General features: G+C 40.0%; 4 protein-coding genes across 4 annotated transcripts; 2 read left to right on the top strand and 2 right to left on the bottom strand.

Annotated features, from left to right (window-relative positions):
* Positions 1 to 7: 7 nt before the first annotated feature.
* On the bottom strand, positions 8 to 2,683 carry LOC106389748 (inactive beta-amylase 4, chloroplastic). The gene is made up of 10 exons (XM_013830090.3): positions 2,403 to 2,683; positions 2,186 to 2,314; positions 1,859 to 2,105; positions 1,536 to 1,756; positions 1,377 to 1,454; positions 1,136 to 1,295; positions 770 to 1,023; positions 587 to 656; positions 359 to 427; positions 8 to 276 (listed from the first exon to the last, which is right to left on the bottom strand). Exons 1-10 carry the CDS (start codon positions 2,591 to 2,593, stop codon positions 124 to 126), a joined length of 1,572 nt encoding a protein of 523 aa, XP_013685544.2. The 5' UTR covers positions 2,594 to 2,683; the 3' UTR covers positions 8 to 123.
* A 1,401-nt stretch (positions 2,684 to 4,084) lies between these two features.
* LOC106408441 (uncharacterized transmembrane protein DDB_G0289901) lies at positions 4,085 to 5,822 on the top strand. Its single transcript, XM_048761396.1, has 2 exons — positions 4,085 to 4,217; positions 5,227 to 5,822. The coding sequence occupies exons 1-2, from the start codon at positions 4,085 to 4,087 to the stop codon at positions 5,748 to 5,750; spliced, it is 657 nt and encodes a 218-aa protein (XP_048617353.1). The 3' UTR covers positions 5,751 to 5,822.
* A 707-nt stretch (positions 5,823 to 6,529) lies between these two features.
* LOC106389765 (cleavage and polyadenylation specificity factor subunit 6-like) lies at positions 6,530 to 9,448 on the top strand. The gene is made up of 2 exons (XM_013830112.3): positions 6,530 to 8,656; positions 8,877 to 9,448. The coding sequence occupies exon 1, from the start codon at positions 6,702 to 6,704 to the stop codon at positions 8,652 to 8,654; it is 1,953 nt and encodes a 650-aa protein (XP_013685566.2). The 5' UTR covers positions 6,530 to 6,701; the 3' UTR covers positions 8,655 to 8,656; positions 8,877 to 9,448.
* Positions 9,449 to 9,817: 369 nt separating this feature from the next.
* LOC106389775 (DEK domain-containing chromatin-associated protein 4-like) lies at positions 9,818 to 14,389 on the bottom strand. Its single transcript, XM_048751241.1, has 12 exons — positions 14,188 to 14,389; positions 12,465 to 13,570; positions 12,345 to 12,378; positions 12,104 to 12,186; positions 11,960 to 12,019; positions 11,753 to 11,866; positions 11,577 to 11,660; positions 11,412 to 11,486; positions 10,742 to 11,276; positions 10,527 to 10,627; positions 10,387 to 10,417; positions 9,818 to 10,297 (listed from the first exon to the last, which is right to left on the bottom strand). The coding sequence occupies exons 2-12, from the start codon at positions 13,545 to 13,547 to the stop codon at positions 10,116 to 10,118; spliced, it is 2,382 nt and encodes a 793-aa protein (XP_048607198.1). The 5' UTR covers positions 13,548 to 13,570; positions 14,188 to 14,389; the 3' UTR covers positions 9,818 to 10,115.
* Positions 14,390 to 15,548: the final 1,159 nt, after the last annotated feature.

Below are 15,548 nucleotides of genomic sequence, written 5' to 3' on the forward strand. Positions count from 1 at the left end.
GGAGAGATATCATATAACAATTTTCATATTTTGATTTGATTTATTTACCCTCATCACATATCTGAAAAAGCAATATGGTGAGGGAAGATCAATTCTGTAACAAAGGAAAAATACACTGTTGGTTTACACATCTGCACTCATCTGCCTAATAAAAGGAACAAAGTTGTTCCAGTTCTCGACCCTAAAGATCTTCTCGTTCAATCTGAAAAATGTAAACGATCTTACAGTTTCTCCGTTCGGTTGCACACAGTTCTCTCTTATTTGCCTTAGTCCCATCTGTTGCACAATTAATATATAAACGGTTAAAAACCACCACTTTTGTTTTGACCTCATCGTATAGATTGTGCAAATCTCTCACCTGATCAAATCTTTCGCTTGTGTTTCTACCAGTCACTTGTATTGTCCTCCTCTTCGAAACATCGTGTATCTAGCAGAAAAAAAAGAGACAATGTTGGCTAGTGTTGCAGTAAGAAAACAGAGACTAGACCATTTTCATTTGTGTCAATGACAGTACAACAGTGCGCTGACGCTAACCAATCTAAAATCTGAGTTTTAGATCGAAACATTAGGAAAGAAAGTACATTACCTGTCTAAGCAATCCTTCAGGGCTGCAGAGATACTTCTCAGGTGTTTCACTGTCCGCCATATCCAAACAACTAGAATAGATACGAAAGATTCATTTCGTTAGCATTAGCAAGACCAAACTCATGCAGCATCTATAAAAAACTATGGTAAACAGCAAAAGAAAACTCCAAAGAGAGGCTCTTACGGGATATGCAGAGCAGCACCGTGTCGAGACAAGACCGAAGCAACAGGATCATAACCATCCCTGAGTGCGGTATTGTAGTAACCAGCAGTTAGTTCAGCGGGGTGTGAAGATGTCTTATACCACCAATAGATTCCACCAATTTTTGCAACCAACATTACAGAGCTTTTCTCCTCTTCCTGACGTCTCCTCAAAACATCGGCTGCTTTTGCGAGAATAGCATCAGCATGACAAATCAACTTCCCACTGTACCATTCCTAAAACGAAAAGCAGTCCACTGAGTATAAATCATCCAGCTTACTAGCCACTTGTGCTCAACACTTCTAAGATCATAACAATGCGGATTATTAATATGATACGAGAACATACTAGAAAGAAACGACCATAGTCAGAGAGAAAACTATCATGGCCCTCCTCAAAGAAAGGCACCCCAGATGGAAAGCTGTTATAGCATCCAGCACTTGGAGGATCTCTGCTTCCCCATTGAGGTTTGCCTTCTTGAGATGCCACTGTCATCAAGTCTTCCATCCTAATCCAAGCAATATAGCTCACGATCTGTAAATGTGATTCGCAGGAATGTTTACACTTTGAATTAAACATAAACACTCACATGTACTTGTCATGGCATTGAAATTCACCGATCCCAGGGAATTTCCATCTCCCATCTCCAGAAGGATGTGCAGGATATCTGAAAGAAATACAGCGTAAGATAAATCTATTGTAGCTACTGCAGCTTTATGATTCGTAATCTACAGAAAAACGGAAGTACCTAAGCTCCCCGGAAGGACCAAGACCGACACCTATTTCTTCAATCACGTTTCCAAAATATGGTTCAAATTTTGTAGAGAAACTGAGCATAAAATCTTCATAGCACTGAACAGCGGTTCGACCACCAAACAAAGGAAGTTGATCAACTCCAAGTGTCAGATAGTCATTATTGGAGAATCCGTTTTTATCTCGATAGTAAATATCCTTATTGACGTCTCCAATCTGAAAAAATAAATGCATACAAAAAAACAGCCGAGTGAAAAAAAAAGCTATCCGAATCTCCATCTTTAACCAAAGTCTTTACTATGTCTACAACTTACAAACCTCACGGATCCAGAGTGGAAGACTGATGCCTCCTTTTCCACCAAACAAGTGCATATTCGAATGAAAACAAAGAGAAACGTGTAGCTTCAACCCCGCCTCAGAGATCAGCCTGAAGAGCTCTTCGTACAATGACCATTTAAACTCGAGAGGACAGAAACGCTCCACAATCCCCCACCAAACCTCAACAGCGACTCCATGAACACCAGCTAACTTGAGCGCCTTGAGAGAAACAGTCAAAGCCTTGAGCCTGAAACGATAACAGAACGTTACACTTGTCTTGTTATAGTAAGGTAATGATACATTGGAACATTTGGGGAAAGATTTAACCTTTTAATGATTGGGCAGCCAGAAGCATCGATTCCAAATGTATCAATAGGCATCATCACGTAAACAGGGACTTTCTTGTGCCTTGATGATACCAACACAAACGATCTTGATTTCTCCCGAGCATCCATGCTGTGTATAATGTATTCAATCAATACTAAAAAAAAACCTAAAGATTCAATTTTGATTCCACGAGAGAAACGAAATGTTCTAAAGGTACCTGAAGATTCGGCTGTTACCGGCGACGGAGCTCCGTTTGGTGATCAAACGACCGCGTTTGAAAGAAGGAACATAAGAAACGTTTCGGAAGAAGTTGCGGTTCCGCCGGAAGCAAGAGAATCCTCCGGGGTGGGAGAAGGTACCGCCGGAAACTCCGCGGCAGCCGCAGCGGATTCCTCCAGTCTCCGCCATTTTTCGTGTGTCTCTTCTCCTTCGTCGGAAGATATTTTTTTTCTGATGCGGAGGAAAAGAGACGGAGATGGAGTACCTGCAACGCAATTTTTATTTTTCCTTTTTTTAAATCGAGAAAGATTATTTAAATTTATATTTTGGCCCTCTTCTTTTTCTTTTGCTGCTTTTCTTTTCTAGTTTTTGCCCATATGTTTAAGTGCTTCAAAAATTGACCCCGTTAGTATTTTATGTTGACTTTATATACTCCAATATTGTTGATTGGAAATAAGTATAGTTGATTGTTGTATGAAATCAATCAGTGAACTTCAAAGAATTTTAGTTTAATCAATGCTTGAAATAGCATAATTTTTGTTTTTCAAACTCGTGAAACAAATGAATGTTTTGTATCCAGTGTGTAACCTGAGATGTTAAAATGTAAATCCTATTATGCATTTGATAATAAATAAATAAATACGAGGACTTGAGTAGCATATACTCAAAACTATATGTACTTTAGATGTGTATCATTCAGAAAAAAGATATATATCCACTGGAATTACGCTTTTTGACAAAATAAACAAAAAAAAATCCGTTGAACTGATAACTTTTGCTGACGTGGGAACATCTCGTCCCGTAGTGGATAAGCATGTAAATTATCCATTCGAAACAGATCCCATGCTACTCGCCGTCTCGCTCCCATCACCACCTACTCTGCTTACCAATTTTAGTGTGTTTTCTGGCACAATAAATAATCAATACTACCACGTATAATATCATGTAAAATTATTGTTTCCCTATTTATGTTTTCGTTAGGGACGATGAAGTTAAAGCATGGGTCCACGTTATGTCGAGTTTCAGTCTTCCTACTCATCAAGTGGCAAAACTATACTTGATTTATTCGAACGTGAAGTAGATGACAAGATTTTCGGTTAGTTAAGTTCCGTAGTTTGGACATAGCAGGATATTAGGTGCTTGTTTTTATTTATGGTGTCGCTTGTGCATCTGCAAGGACATATATTTCTTAAAACGATTGTTAGAAATACCAGGTGTATGGTATTATCCTTTTTATAACAAAAGAAATGTGATTTTTGTTGTTGTTTTCTTGAATGTACATTTCAGTTTGAGCACATAGGGCTGCCAAGGGTTTGTTAAGATAAGTCGTAAGTGGAATACTCTCAGCTGTTACATGTGATGGAGATGGGAACATTCATACCCATGCAACAAATCTAAAGATAAGTAATTGGTTACTCCTAGCAACATCAGTGATAATGTAAGAAACATATAATTTATTATGAGAAATCTTCCAAAGAAACTCCTATATAGCTAATAGCCTTAGATAGAAATGTGAAATATAAATAATTTGTAGATGCTCATAGAATAAAATGGAAAGTGGAGAGTGTTTCAGGAATAAGCTGCGAATAGAAATTTTCATGTGGCATCTTGGACTACTGACCAACTTGGTTTAACTGGTTACAATCAGCCGTAGCTCATCAATTGTTTCCGTTGTATTCAATGGAGCAGAACGGGTTCTCTTTTCTCCCTTTTCTTATCCAGATGACCTCAAATGCCGAGGAAGCTGCTCCCTTCACTTATGAGACAGGGCAGGAGATGACTGAAGCCATGTTTGACGAGAGTTGTTTGGATGGTCAATACAATCCAGTGGTCCAGATGACAGCTTATATGGATACAATGTAATGAATTTTAGGGAATATGTTCTGAAAGTTATGATGGATACCAATAACAGATAGAACAATAGCAATACCAAAAAAGCAAGCAACTTGTATATTAAGAATTATTTAAACAATATTCTTAGATCTGTTTAATCCGATTTATTCAACGTCACACTTGACTAGAGACACAGACTAATTCTTAATCTACCTAAAGCACAGTGGTCGAGATGTTCTCACCAATTGCTCTAAAAATGATCACAATTCAGATACACTCTAGAACTTGATATTCAATCCCCAAAAGCCTTGACTTAGTTGAAATGCTCGATCACCTATATACACTTCAACTAACTAGTATATATTGCGATATACATAAATCTTCCCACCTAGCCAAACTTCCTAGAATTTTGGGTCATTGTCTTTGGCTAACGGCTTCCACTTGTTTTATCCACCATGTGTAACAGAACCTAAGGCTTGTATAACACACATGAACCAACGCTCAAATCTTGAGCTTACATGTTTCATATCGTGAACCCGTTAAGCAGACTATCCCAGGTTTAAACTACTGGTTAATGGCTAGAGTTTCTCTTTGTTTATTTCCTTCTATTGTTGGTTGAATTGGAAGAGCTTTAAAACACATTATTTATCAAGTAGATTCGTCTATGATTGGGTTATCAAGTTCCAATTTAATAGCTCCTATCAAATTCTCAAGACATTTCACACCCCAAAAAGAAACTCCTCAAAACACTATTGATTGATACAAAAAATGTAAAAATTACATATCGAAATGAAGAATCAAAACTAGACAAAAATGTCAAATATTTTTCTCCTATAGAACCAAGCCGGCACCCAAGATCATCAATGCGCAAAGAACATCGTGTTGAACGGAATTAGAAGCCGACTTCTCTCCGGTAGGAACCGCAGCAGTCTCCGGCGCCAAGTCTGCCGTCGCTGGTGCCGAACTACTCACCGGTCGACGCCCGTAAGGAAATATTTCAGGCGCATTGGCTGGGGTGGAGGGAATAGACGGAGTACCAGGGGTTGTTACCGGCGCTGAAGTCTCCGGAGCATCGGCCGATGGTGACTGGGTCGCTGGAGCAGTGGCAGGCGTTACAATAGAAGCAGTGGGACTCGTCACCGGAGCAGCGATGGGAGACTTCACTGGGTTCGTAGTTGGAGAAGAGACTGGACTCGTGGCGGCAGAGGGAGAAGAAACAGGGGAAGTCGCCGGAGCAAAGACAGGAGGTTGCAAAGGAGACGCAATGGTTCGAGATAAAACAGGGGGAGTTGCTGAAGGAGACGCAATGGTTGGTGAGGAAACAGGAGACTTCGCAGGAGTTGCAATGGTCCGGGAGGATCTAGGGGATGTAACCGGAGCAAAAACAGGGGATTTAACAGGAGTTGCAATGGACCGAGAGGAAACAGGGGAAGTCGGCGGAGAAAAAACAGGGGATCTCGGTGGAGCTGCAATAGTCGGAGACAAAACAGGAGACTTTCTCGGAGAAGAGTGAGGGAATTTCGCAGGAGTCGCGGCTGTCGGAGAGGAAACAGGGGAACTCGTCGGCGTCAAAACAATAGATTTCACCGGAGACGTCGCAGGTGTCATCGGAAAATGTGCGGCCGGAGGAAGTAAAGTGGGTGTTCGAGATAAACTCGGGGACTTCGCTGGAGAATAACTCTGATGTGGTTTCGCAAGGGAGTGCAGCGGAGGACTCGCCGGAGGAGGTTGTTTCTCAGCGAGTCTGGGCGATTGAACGGGTGCATTGTCGGCTAGTACATTACCAGAAATAGAAAGTGAGAAAACAATTAAAGAAAGTACGACAAAACGATTCATCGTTTTCTTTTGTCGTCTCGTCTCTGAGAAAAAAAAAAAGAAAGAATTAAGAGTGTTCGGAAGTAAAAAATGGATTTTTATAAGAAATAGATTTTTCTATAGAACACGAAAAGTTGTGAATTGTTAATACCCGAGATATATGACCGTTGGAGGCGGAGGAGGCGCCTGTAATTTTAACCGGCTGTAGTAAGTGTAGTAGCCGTTAACCGGAAGAAGGCAACGGGTTACTATTAATTAGACTACAGTAAGTTTAACTAAGAGAGGCTCAGATGACGTGCCGTTTATAAAATTCGCAAAGCCCTGAACGGCAAGTAGTTTACGTTTGTCCTCCGAATAGGCCCATTAAAATCCAAACCCAGAGAGAGTGATGCTTGTAGTAGCCCATTAAACATGCGAATGTTGACACGTGTCATCTTTAGATTTATAATGCGCTTTTCCACGGCGTACATTAGCAATATTACTTGGATGATCCTAGAAATTTCACAAAGGGTGAAAATGAAATATTAAGGTTTCGGGGACGAAGATTCTGCAATCTCTTCTGCTCATTGAGGTTTGTTCATGCTCGAGTGAGCTTTAAGCTTAGCGGTACTCTGATTTGAAAATACGATTGAAAGGAAGGAGCTTTACTATGGATGAGGGAGATGGGAGAGATGAGATGGAACAATTCCACCAAAACGAGGCGATCTCTGCCGTCGCAGACGATGGTTTTACGGCGGAGGAAGATGACGACGACGACTATGATGATCTTTACAACGACGTTAATGTCGGAGAAGGGTTTCTTCAGTCTGTGAGAAAAAACGACGAAGCTGGATCAAGAGACGAGGAGAAGGAGGAGGTTAAACCCGAGGGTGAAGATAAGGTTGAATCAGTTTTAGGTACGTCGGAAGCTGAGGTCTCGATCCCTGGCTTGGTTGGTGAGGGGGTTGCCGTCAAAGAAGAAGCAGGAGGAGGAGGAGAAAGTGGAAATGGAGCTCAAGAGCTTAAGGTAAGTGATGTTAGTGATGGGCTTAAGGCCAATAATGTTGAGGCTCCTATAGGGAATATTGTTTTGCCACCACCGCCTAGCTTAGGAAATAACGAGAATTTGATGAGACCTGTGATGGGTAATGCTAATGGCGTGGCTCCTCCTGGACCTGGTGGTAACATACCCGGGAACGGGGCTATCATTCATATGCCTGGTGTTGTTAATGGTGGGGGAACCGGTGGTGGAGGAGCTTTTGTTTACGTTGGGGATTTGCATTGGTGGACAACTGATGCTGAAATCGAGGCAGAGCTTTGCAAGTATGGTGCAGTGAAGGAGGTTAAGTTCTTCGACGAGAAAGCTAGTGGGAAGTCGAAAGGGTTTTGTCAAGTGGAGTTTTATGATCAAATGGCAGCTACTGCTTGCAAAGAAGGGATGAATGGGTTTGAATTCAACAGTAGGCCTTGTACTGTTGATTTTACTTCTCCGCATTTGGGCAAGAGAATGGGGGAGGCGCATGTGAATAGGAACCAGCAGGTGCAGTCTGGATTTTCACAAGCTAAGAAAGGAGGCCCTGCTGATTCCCCGATTAAACCCCTAGCGACCACCAACAGCAATAATAACGGCGGGAGTTTCCAAGGTGGGGAAAATAGAGGATTTGGCAGGGGTAATTGGGGTAGAGGAATGGGTGGTAGAGGACCAGGTGGTCAGATGAGGAATAGGCCTGGTGGGATGGGTGGAAGAGGTTTTGGTGGAGGTGGGTTTGGTCAAGGAATGGGCACAGGGCCTCCTATGAATATGATGCATGCTCAATCAATGATGGGGCAAGGGTTTGAACAAGCTTTTGGTGGACCCATGGCGAGAATGGGTGGCTATGGAGGATTCCCTGGTGCTCCAGTTCCTCCGTTTCCTGGGCTTATGACTTCGTTCCCTCCTGTTGGATTACCTGGAGTGGCACCTCACGTGAATCCAGCGTTTTTTGGAAGAGGGATGCCAATGAATGGAATGGGAATGATGCCTAATGCTGCTGCTGATGGAGGGCATAATATGGGAATGTGGGATCCTAACAGTGGAGGATGGGGTGGTGAAGATTTGGGTGGTGGGAGAGCTGCGGAATCGAGTTATGGGGAGGAAGCTGCATCAGATCATCAGTATGGAGATCGTTCGAATCATGTGAAGGAAAAGGAAAAAGGTTCAGAAAGAGAATGGTCTGGTTCATCTGATAGAAGGAATCGTGAGGATAAAGATGCTGGTTATGAAAGGGACATACCGAGGGAGAAAGATGTTGTTCATGGTTATGATTTGCCGGAGAGAAGGCATCGTGATGATAGAGACAGTGGTCGTGAGCGTGAGAGGGAACATCATCATAAAGAGCGTGAACGCTCCAGGGATCGTGACAGAGAAAGGGACAGAGAGAGGGATCGTCATAGAGAAGAACGAGAAAGATATGGTGGTGATCATCGTAACAGACACAGGGAAGAACCTGAGCTTGATGATGAATGGAACAGAAGTGGATCGTCCAGAGGACACAGCAAATCACGGTTGTCTCGGGAGGATAACCATCACTCAAGATCAAGGGATGCTGATTATGGGAAACGAAGGCGGCTTACAACTGAATAATGGTATCTTTCATTCCTCCTGTAAATTGTACCATTCTTTTTCATGTTTTGCATTAAGACATGGCTAATTATTACAGGTCAGATGAGTTTTTAGACTAAAAGTTAGCTGTTCGCATGGACATGTTACTGTCTCATTGTCTAAAACTAGTGTATGCACTCTTACAACAACTTTTCGGGTTGATACTAATCATTGTGGTGTATACGTTTGCATCGTTCTTTGCAGACTAGGGTTCCTGCTGTCTTCTTAAATTCACAGCGTTATGGGTAGACTGACTTTGGGAGCTCCTCCAAAAATCTGAAGCCTTGTAACAGAAAGAAGGCTCTCACTGGTGAAATCTCTTCTTCAACTCAGCTTAGTTAAGTGGAAAGAAACTCGGCAAACTTTTGCCTTTTAAGTTCTAAGACACCTTACCTTTTACCATTTTTATGTGAAATTTCTAAGACCAATGTGTTGTGGTGATGCTATGGCCTTTCGAGTGTCCATCCAATTGTGTTTAGATCTTATTCTTACTGTTTCTGAACTTTGTTGTTCTCTAGTTGTATTAGTTGCAGCCAAATTAGTTAGCCTGGCCAGTACTACTGATCTCGTTTCTTCATGTTTTAGCCATCTGAGTTGTATTCTTCTGGTCATGGAAAGAAACATGACAAATGTAACAGCATGTGCATCCTTTGGGGATTGTATTTTTGTGATTTCCGAAAGTGATGTGGTAGATCATTTTTTGTTCTCATTGTTGTAGAAGAATTCTGATAGCTCCTTGTTCAAGTATCTACATAATAGAAATTCAGATTTATCCACGATTTTGTAGCTATTAACACATACTCATCAATGGCATAATACCATATATTTCCCCTTTTTCAATAGCACTGGCCAAGTTAATATTCTTCCTTTGTTCACTTGAGACATTGCTTGATTCATTAGAATATGTTTCTAATAGTTTTGCTTTCTTGTTTGCTTGAATGTGTCCCTTCTTTCTCTGCAATCCATCAATGTGGCACCACTCAGCTTGGTATTAGTTTGGTAGAAAAGATCATTAATGTCAACACCAATGGTCTCCTCCCTTACTGCTAGACCAAATTAAAATGGGGCAAAGGGATCAAAATGCAGAGAACAGTTTTAGAGTGTTGAAAGTTTGAACAAAATGTCTTAAAAAGGAAAAACCTAAAAATCATAATGGTGTTTAAAATGGGGAATAAATCCTAGAGGAGCTTATGTCAAATCGTCTACACAAATGAAGCTGCTTAATTATATGGTAAGTAAGCCACCACTCATCAGCTTCTTCCTCTCTCTCAGACTCTACCAAAAGTAAAATAAAACCTGCTTGTAGCACAACTCCAGGCAACAACAACAAGCAAATTACATTCTCTAATATACTTGCCTAGTGACTGACAATAGGCAAATAGGGATATAGAGACCCCTTGAAGATGAAGTAGTAGCTAAGACTAAGATCTATGTGCTCTGTGATCAGGCCTTAACCTCCTCTCCACCACCACCAGATCCTCCTCCAGCTTTCTCTCTCTCTTTCTCAGCATCCTCTTCTTCTCCTTCCTCAGCATCGGCTTCATCTGCTAGCTTTGTGAGCTCATCTTGGATCATCAGCTTTATCGATGATTTTTTTGAGGTGAGATCGATATCAAACTTCCCAACTGAAAAGACAAAGGTGAAAACAATCCACGTTACCCAATACCATATGCAGGAAAAGAACTGCTAGGGAACAATATCATCTGGTTCATACCTAGTCGCTTGAGGATGTCACTGAATGTGGCCTGTCAAAAAAAAAATGATAAAAGCCTTTGTTAGATATCTATCTTCTAATAAGCTCAAATTACAATAAAGTTTTCATGACACGGATCTTTCATAAGTTTAAATCCTCACCGTGTTGAAGTCAACCACTTTCAAGATGTCAACAATTGCAGTTTTCAACTCCTCATCACTAGGTTCCTTGTTTTTGTCTTTCCCTTTTCCTCCTCTTTTTCCTATAAAAGCAGATGAAGTGACTAATATTTCCCCAGCTTATGACAAATGCATGTAGTCAAAATGCTCTTCACTCTCAATGAAAGATTTAAAAAAAAGAGAGGATATGAACAAACCTGGTTTCTCTTTGGGTGCTGATTTTGAAGGAACAGAGGACTGCTCCTTGGCAGGTTTCTCAGTCTTCTTCCTCTTAGAGGATGATGCCTTTGGACTTGTTTCAGTGTCGTCGTCGTCATCAAACTTCTTACGTTTTCCTGCTGAGCGCTTTTGAGTAACTTTCTTCGGTGGTGGACTGGGTTTCTCAGAAACTGCAGCTTTCTTGCTTCTTGATTTCCCTGCTGCAGCAGACTCTTTCTTTCCACCAGACACTTTCCTAGAAACACGTTTCTTCTTTTTAGTTTCTTCCTCTGACTCCTCCTCAGATTCAACCTTCTCCTCGCTTTCAGAAGGCTGAGGCGCCTCATCATCCGATTTGTCAGGAATCCCGTTTTCATTCTCCTCCTCTTCCATCTTTTCTTCTTTCTCCTCCTCCTCTGCCTCTGCCTCCTCCTCCTCTTTCTCTTCTTCTTCCTCCTCTTCTTCAGACTCATCATCAGAATGAGTTAAGCTCTTTTTGTCACTCCTTGTTGCTTCATCAGTCTTTTTTTGGCTCTGAGAAAAAAAATACACAAATAAATTAATCACATCTCAGGTCCCTTGACCAGACAGCTTCATACACATTAAACCGACACACACATGCTCTTCACAGTTTTCAACAACCTCAAGTTCCAAGCTATTGAATAATACCTTTGCTGATCGTTTTGAAGATGAACTTCCAGCTGCTTGCGAACTTTTCTTAGGAGTTCTTTTGCGCTTTGCGCTCTTTACAACAGAAAAAATATATTGGTAAATACAAAAAAAAAAACATTTCAAGCTCAAATGCAGAAAAAGTGTTTCTAATACCAAACTTACCTTCTCTTCCTCCTCATTAACTAGATCATCAGTAGTCGCATGTGGCTTCTCCAAAAAGTCAAACAGCTTCGCAACAATATCTTCCTATATTTGAGAAAACAACCACAAAGTCAGTTGCCAAGTTGATTACATTGGAAAGAGTGCAGCTACACAAAAAACGAATGTGCCATAATAACCTTCTTCTTTCTTGTAGCCTTGCCAACATATATGTCAAAGAGATCACAAAACTCCAACAGCCTTTCTTTGTTGCATTTGTCAAGCTTTTCTTTTACTTTGTCTTTTGCCTTTTCCTGGCATGTGTCATTTGAGAAATCAATTACAATGCAAGGACAAATGAGATGAGCATATATGTACATCAAGCCTAATGTGTGTATGCCGCCTACCTCATCTCCTTGCCATTTGTAGCCAGAAAAGCGCAATATGTTTGCCTTGACCTGAGCAGCCTGTCAGAGCAATACAATCGAGTCACATATAAACATGATTAGCATCGTGAGGATATCAATGAAAGGATACAAAGAGATGCTCACTTTCCCTCTTCTCCCACCAAATAGAATTGTGTGCAGCAGCTTGAGAACATCATCAGGCTTCCTCCTTGATATCTTGTTAGCAACTGCAGAGAAACATACAACTTATCAACTTCGTTTCAAGTGATTGAGCAGGTGAGAAAAATAAGCATTTAGAAACTATGGTCATGGCAATCATCTTCACATAATCATTTAGATTATGCAGAGAGGAACTTTAAAATGGCTATTTGGAATAGGAACATACCATTGGGGATATCTTTGAGAGGTGTTCCTTTTCCCTGCAACATCCAAAGGTAAAATCATTAAACAGATCTAACAGATAATACACTATAGAGACCAAAACACATGAAACTATTGGCAAAACCTTTTCAACTTGGAACTCCTTTGAAGAATCTTTATCAACCACAGCGACAAGCCTCTCAACAGATTTTCTCTCACGGACAGGGCGATCAGAGCTGTAAGGAGTCTTAGATTCAGTATCCTTCTTTTCTTTCTCACTCTGTGTCTTCCCGCGAGCCTTCTCATTCTTCCCTTTCTCTCGCTTGCTAGACTTCTTGCTATCTTCTTTATCTCCACCTTCTGTTTCATCATTGCTCTTTTCTTTTTCATCTTCTTTCTCATCCATGCTCTCGTCTTTATCATCTTCCTTCTCCTCCTCTACATCTTCATTCTCATTATCATTTTCATCCTTACTCTCTGTTGTGTTGTCCTCCACTTTAGCCTCCTCCACCTTAGCGTCAGCCTCCGCTTCTTCTTTGTTTGTTTCTTCCTCCTTCCCCTCATTATTTTCCTTTGCTGCCTCTTCTTTGTTATCATCCGCTTCTGTATTGTCCTCCTTGTCTCCACCAGCCAACTTCTCTTCCTCTTTATCCTCTTCTTCGTTTCCATTTACTTTCCCTCCTTCTAGTTTCTCCTCCTCTGACTCTTTCTCAGCTTTATCTTGGGCTCCTTCAGTAGCATCAATCTTGTCCACCCCTTCATTTTCAGCACCCTTTACGTCTTTATTATCTTCAGACACCACAGCTTCCTTCATCTCAGTATCTTCTTCAGTAGCACCTCCAGAAACACCATCATCAGCTTCTAACTTCTTGCCATCTGTGTCTTCATCCTCCATTTTGTTAGCTTCTGGTATTCCATTATCTTCTTCCGTTTTAGCAATCTCTGCTTGCTCCTTGTCTTCTGTTTTCTCAGTCTCAGCTTTGTTTTCTTTTTCTTTTTCTGCAGCCTCAGCCTCTGCCTCTTTATCTTCCCCCTCATTCTTTTCTTCATCTATCTCCATTTTCTCAGGAGCAGTATCCTCGTTTTTCTTGGTTTCATGTGTTTCTTTGGCGCTAGCATTCTCAACCGCTTGTTTTCCAGTGATTGCATCTGATGGCTTCGGAAGAGAAGTGGTCCCATTCGCTGTTGGCTCCACGGTGACCTTCGTATTCGTATCTTCCTCCCCCATCGTTAATTCAGTGCTCAGCAGATCTACAAGACCAGATTCATGAAAACATATTAGTTCAAGATGAATTCCAAATCTCACAAAGAAACGGAGTGTGCAAGTAAGAAAGCATTCAAAAGAAGGAACAAACTCATTGCAACATGTAAACTTCATTGCATTCTATCTTTCTACATACAACAGGTTGAAAAGAAAAAAAAAAGTTTCAATTTTTTCAAAGGAAATAGACACACCCACTAAGTTCTTCTTAATAATTCAGATCAAATCTAAACAGAAAAATTATCATAAATTTGAATACTTTCTGGAAAAAAAAACAAAAAAAAAAACATAGATTTAGATCCAAAACAAACTAACTCAGACAAAACCAAACACTCATACGGTTCCTATCTCTCTCTCTCTCTCTCTCTCTCTCTCTGGAACCTCAAATTCGAAGGCTTTTCAGCTAAGCTAAGCACAAATTTGCAGATCAGAGAGAAAGGCAAACACAAACCCTAAACGCGACTTCATCAAGCAAAGACAACATTCATCAAGAAAGCAAAATAGAAAGAACCCACATGCGAATTCAGGCGAAGCTGGCAAGTAAAGATCAAAAGAAAAGAAGCTCACACAGTGAGACTCGATAAAGGAGAAGACTTTGGAATCTCACCTCGCTCTGCTATATCCAAAGGCACTCTACTCTTCTTCTTTTTTTAATAATTGTTCCGCTCGAATCAGAACCAATACCATCCGGACGCAGTACCGGTTTTTAAATACAGTTAAATTGCCACGTCGGACGTTTGGGGTTTATGGACGGTTCAGATTTCGTGTTCAGAATACTCTCCTGGATCGGGATACAAACCCCACCTTCCGGTACAATAATTAAATATCGGTGGAAAATCAAAATTTAGTTTAAGATTTTTTTAGTTTAAGAGTTTAAGATTATCCCTACTAGATAGACATGTCTAACCAATTTTCAGTGAAGTCTTAATCAATAAGTATTTAAAAATGTAAATTTGAATGAGACAATTAGCTAAATATACATAAATGAAATCCATATTAGTAACCTACACACGGTGTATGACATTAAGAGGCTGAGCCATACCCATTACGCTATGAATTGACGATCTTACCCTTCCGTCATGATGCAATGTCGATGCAGAGAGCAAAAAACATATCAGGATGTAAGTTGCCAAGCTTACTCCACTCGTTTACTCCAGTTTTTGAGACAAAAAGATGGACAACAAAAAAGTATTTTGAATAAATAATTCTCAGAAATTTTTATTTTACAAAATTTATTTTGTACTCATTCGTTACAAACCATGTATCAATTAAAGAAAAATCTTCTATAATATTTTATCAAAATATTAATGAGTTTTACAAACAATATATCAATTAACAACAAGTCTTTTGTAACATCATACAACAATTTATCAACACTTTGATATCAAAGTCTGTATTAGCTAACAATCCATGTCATGTAAAAATTATTTAACGGATAACAAACTATTTATTAATTAACATATTAAGTCACAAACTATGTATCAAATCATTTATCATGTAACAAATCATTTATCGAGAAAAATGTATCAAGTCAAAACCATATATCACCTAATTTATCACCAAACAACCCATATGTGAAACAAAAGTATACACTGAATTTTTTTTTATCAAAATATTTATCAGGTAATAAATTATGTATCAATTAATAATAAATATTTTAAGACATTTTACCTACCTCATCATTTTGCCGTCTGGATAAATTTGTGTAAGCGGTAACTCTTAATTGTCTGAAATGGTGAACTACTAATTTATCCTTCATGAAAACCATAACAGCAAAATGGAATTGTTTTCTTTGGCTTAATACCTAGAATTGAGACTACTAAATCACAAACATATTTGGAATTTTCAGAGACATTAACACTCATGTCAAGCCAAAACAACTAGAAACCCAAAAAAAAAAAAATTGAATCTTGTATAGACTCATTCAAAGCTACCAACCAAATAAATTTTTTAAAAAAATTGATTAAT

The sequence above is a fragment of the Brassica napus genome, chromosome A2 (assembly GCF_020379485.1).
Source record: "Brassica napus cultivar Da-Ae chromosome A2, Da-Ae, whole genome shotgun sequence".
In the NCBI taxonomy this organism is placed as follows: Eukaryota; Viridiplantae; Streptophyta; class Magnoliopsida; order Brassicales; family Brassicaceae; genus Brassica; species Brassica napus.

Bases quoted from the DNA above. Each gene is read 5' to 3' on its own strand.
- LOC106389748 (XM_013830090.3), bottom strand. From the start codon at position 2,593: ATGGCGGAGACTGGAGGAATCCGCTGCGGCTGCCGCGGAGTTTCCGGC. The intron at 2,315-2,402 runs GTACCTTTAGAA...CATTATACACAG, and splicing joins GGTAACAGCCGAATCTTCAG to CATGGATGCTCGGGAGAAAT. The intron at 1,757-1,858 runs GTTTGTAAGTTG...TTATTTTTTCAG, and splicing joins TTCCACTCTGGATCCGTGAG to ATTGGAGACGTCAATAAGGA.
- LOC106408441 (XM_048761396.1), top strand. From the start codon at position 4,085: ATGGAGCAGAACGGGTTCTCTTTTCTCCCTTTTCTTATCCAGATGACC. The intron at 4,218-5,226 runs GTCAATACAATC...GACGCCCGTAAG, and splicing joins TGACGAGAGTTGTTTGGATG to GAAATATTTCAGGCGCATTG.
- LOC106389765 (XM_013830112.3), top strand. From the start codon at position 6,702: ATGGATGAGGGAGATGGGAGAGATGAGATGGAACAATTCCACCAAAAC.
- LOC106389775 (XM_048751241.1), bottom strand. From the start codon at position 13,547: ATGGGGGAGGAAGATACGAATACGAAGGTCACCGTGGAGCCAACAGCG. The intron at 11,277-11,411 runs GTATTATTCAAT...TTTTTTTCTCAG, and splicing joins CTTCAAAACGATCAGCAAAG to AGCCAAAAAAAGACTGATGA. The intron at 10,628-10,741 runs GTTTGTTCATAT...CTGCTTTTATAG, and splicing joins AGCACCCAAAGAGAAACCAG to GAAAAAGAGGAGGAAAAGGG.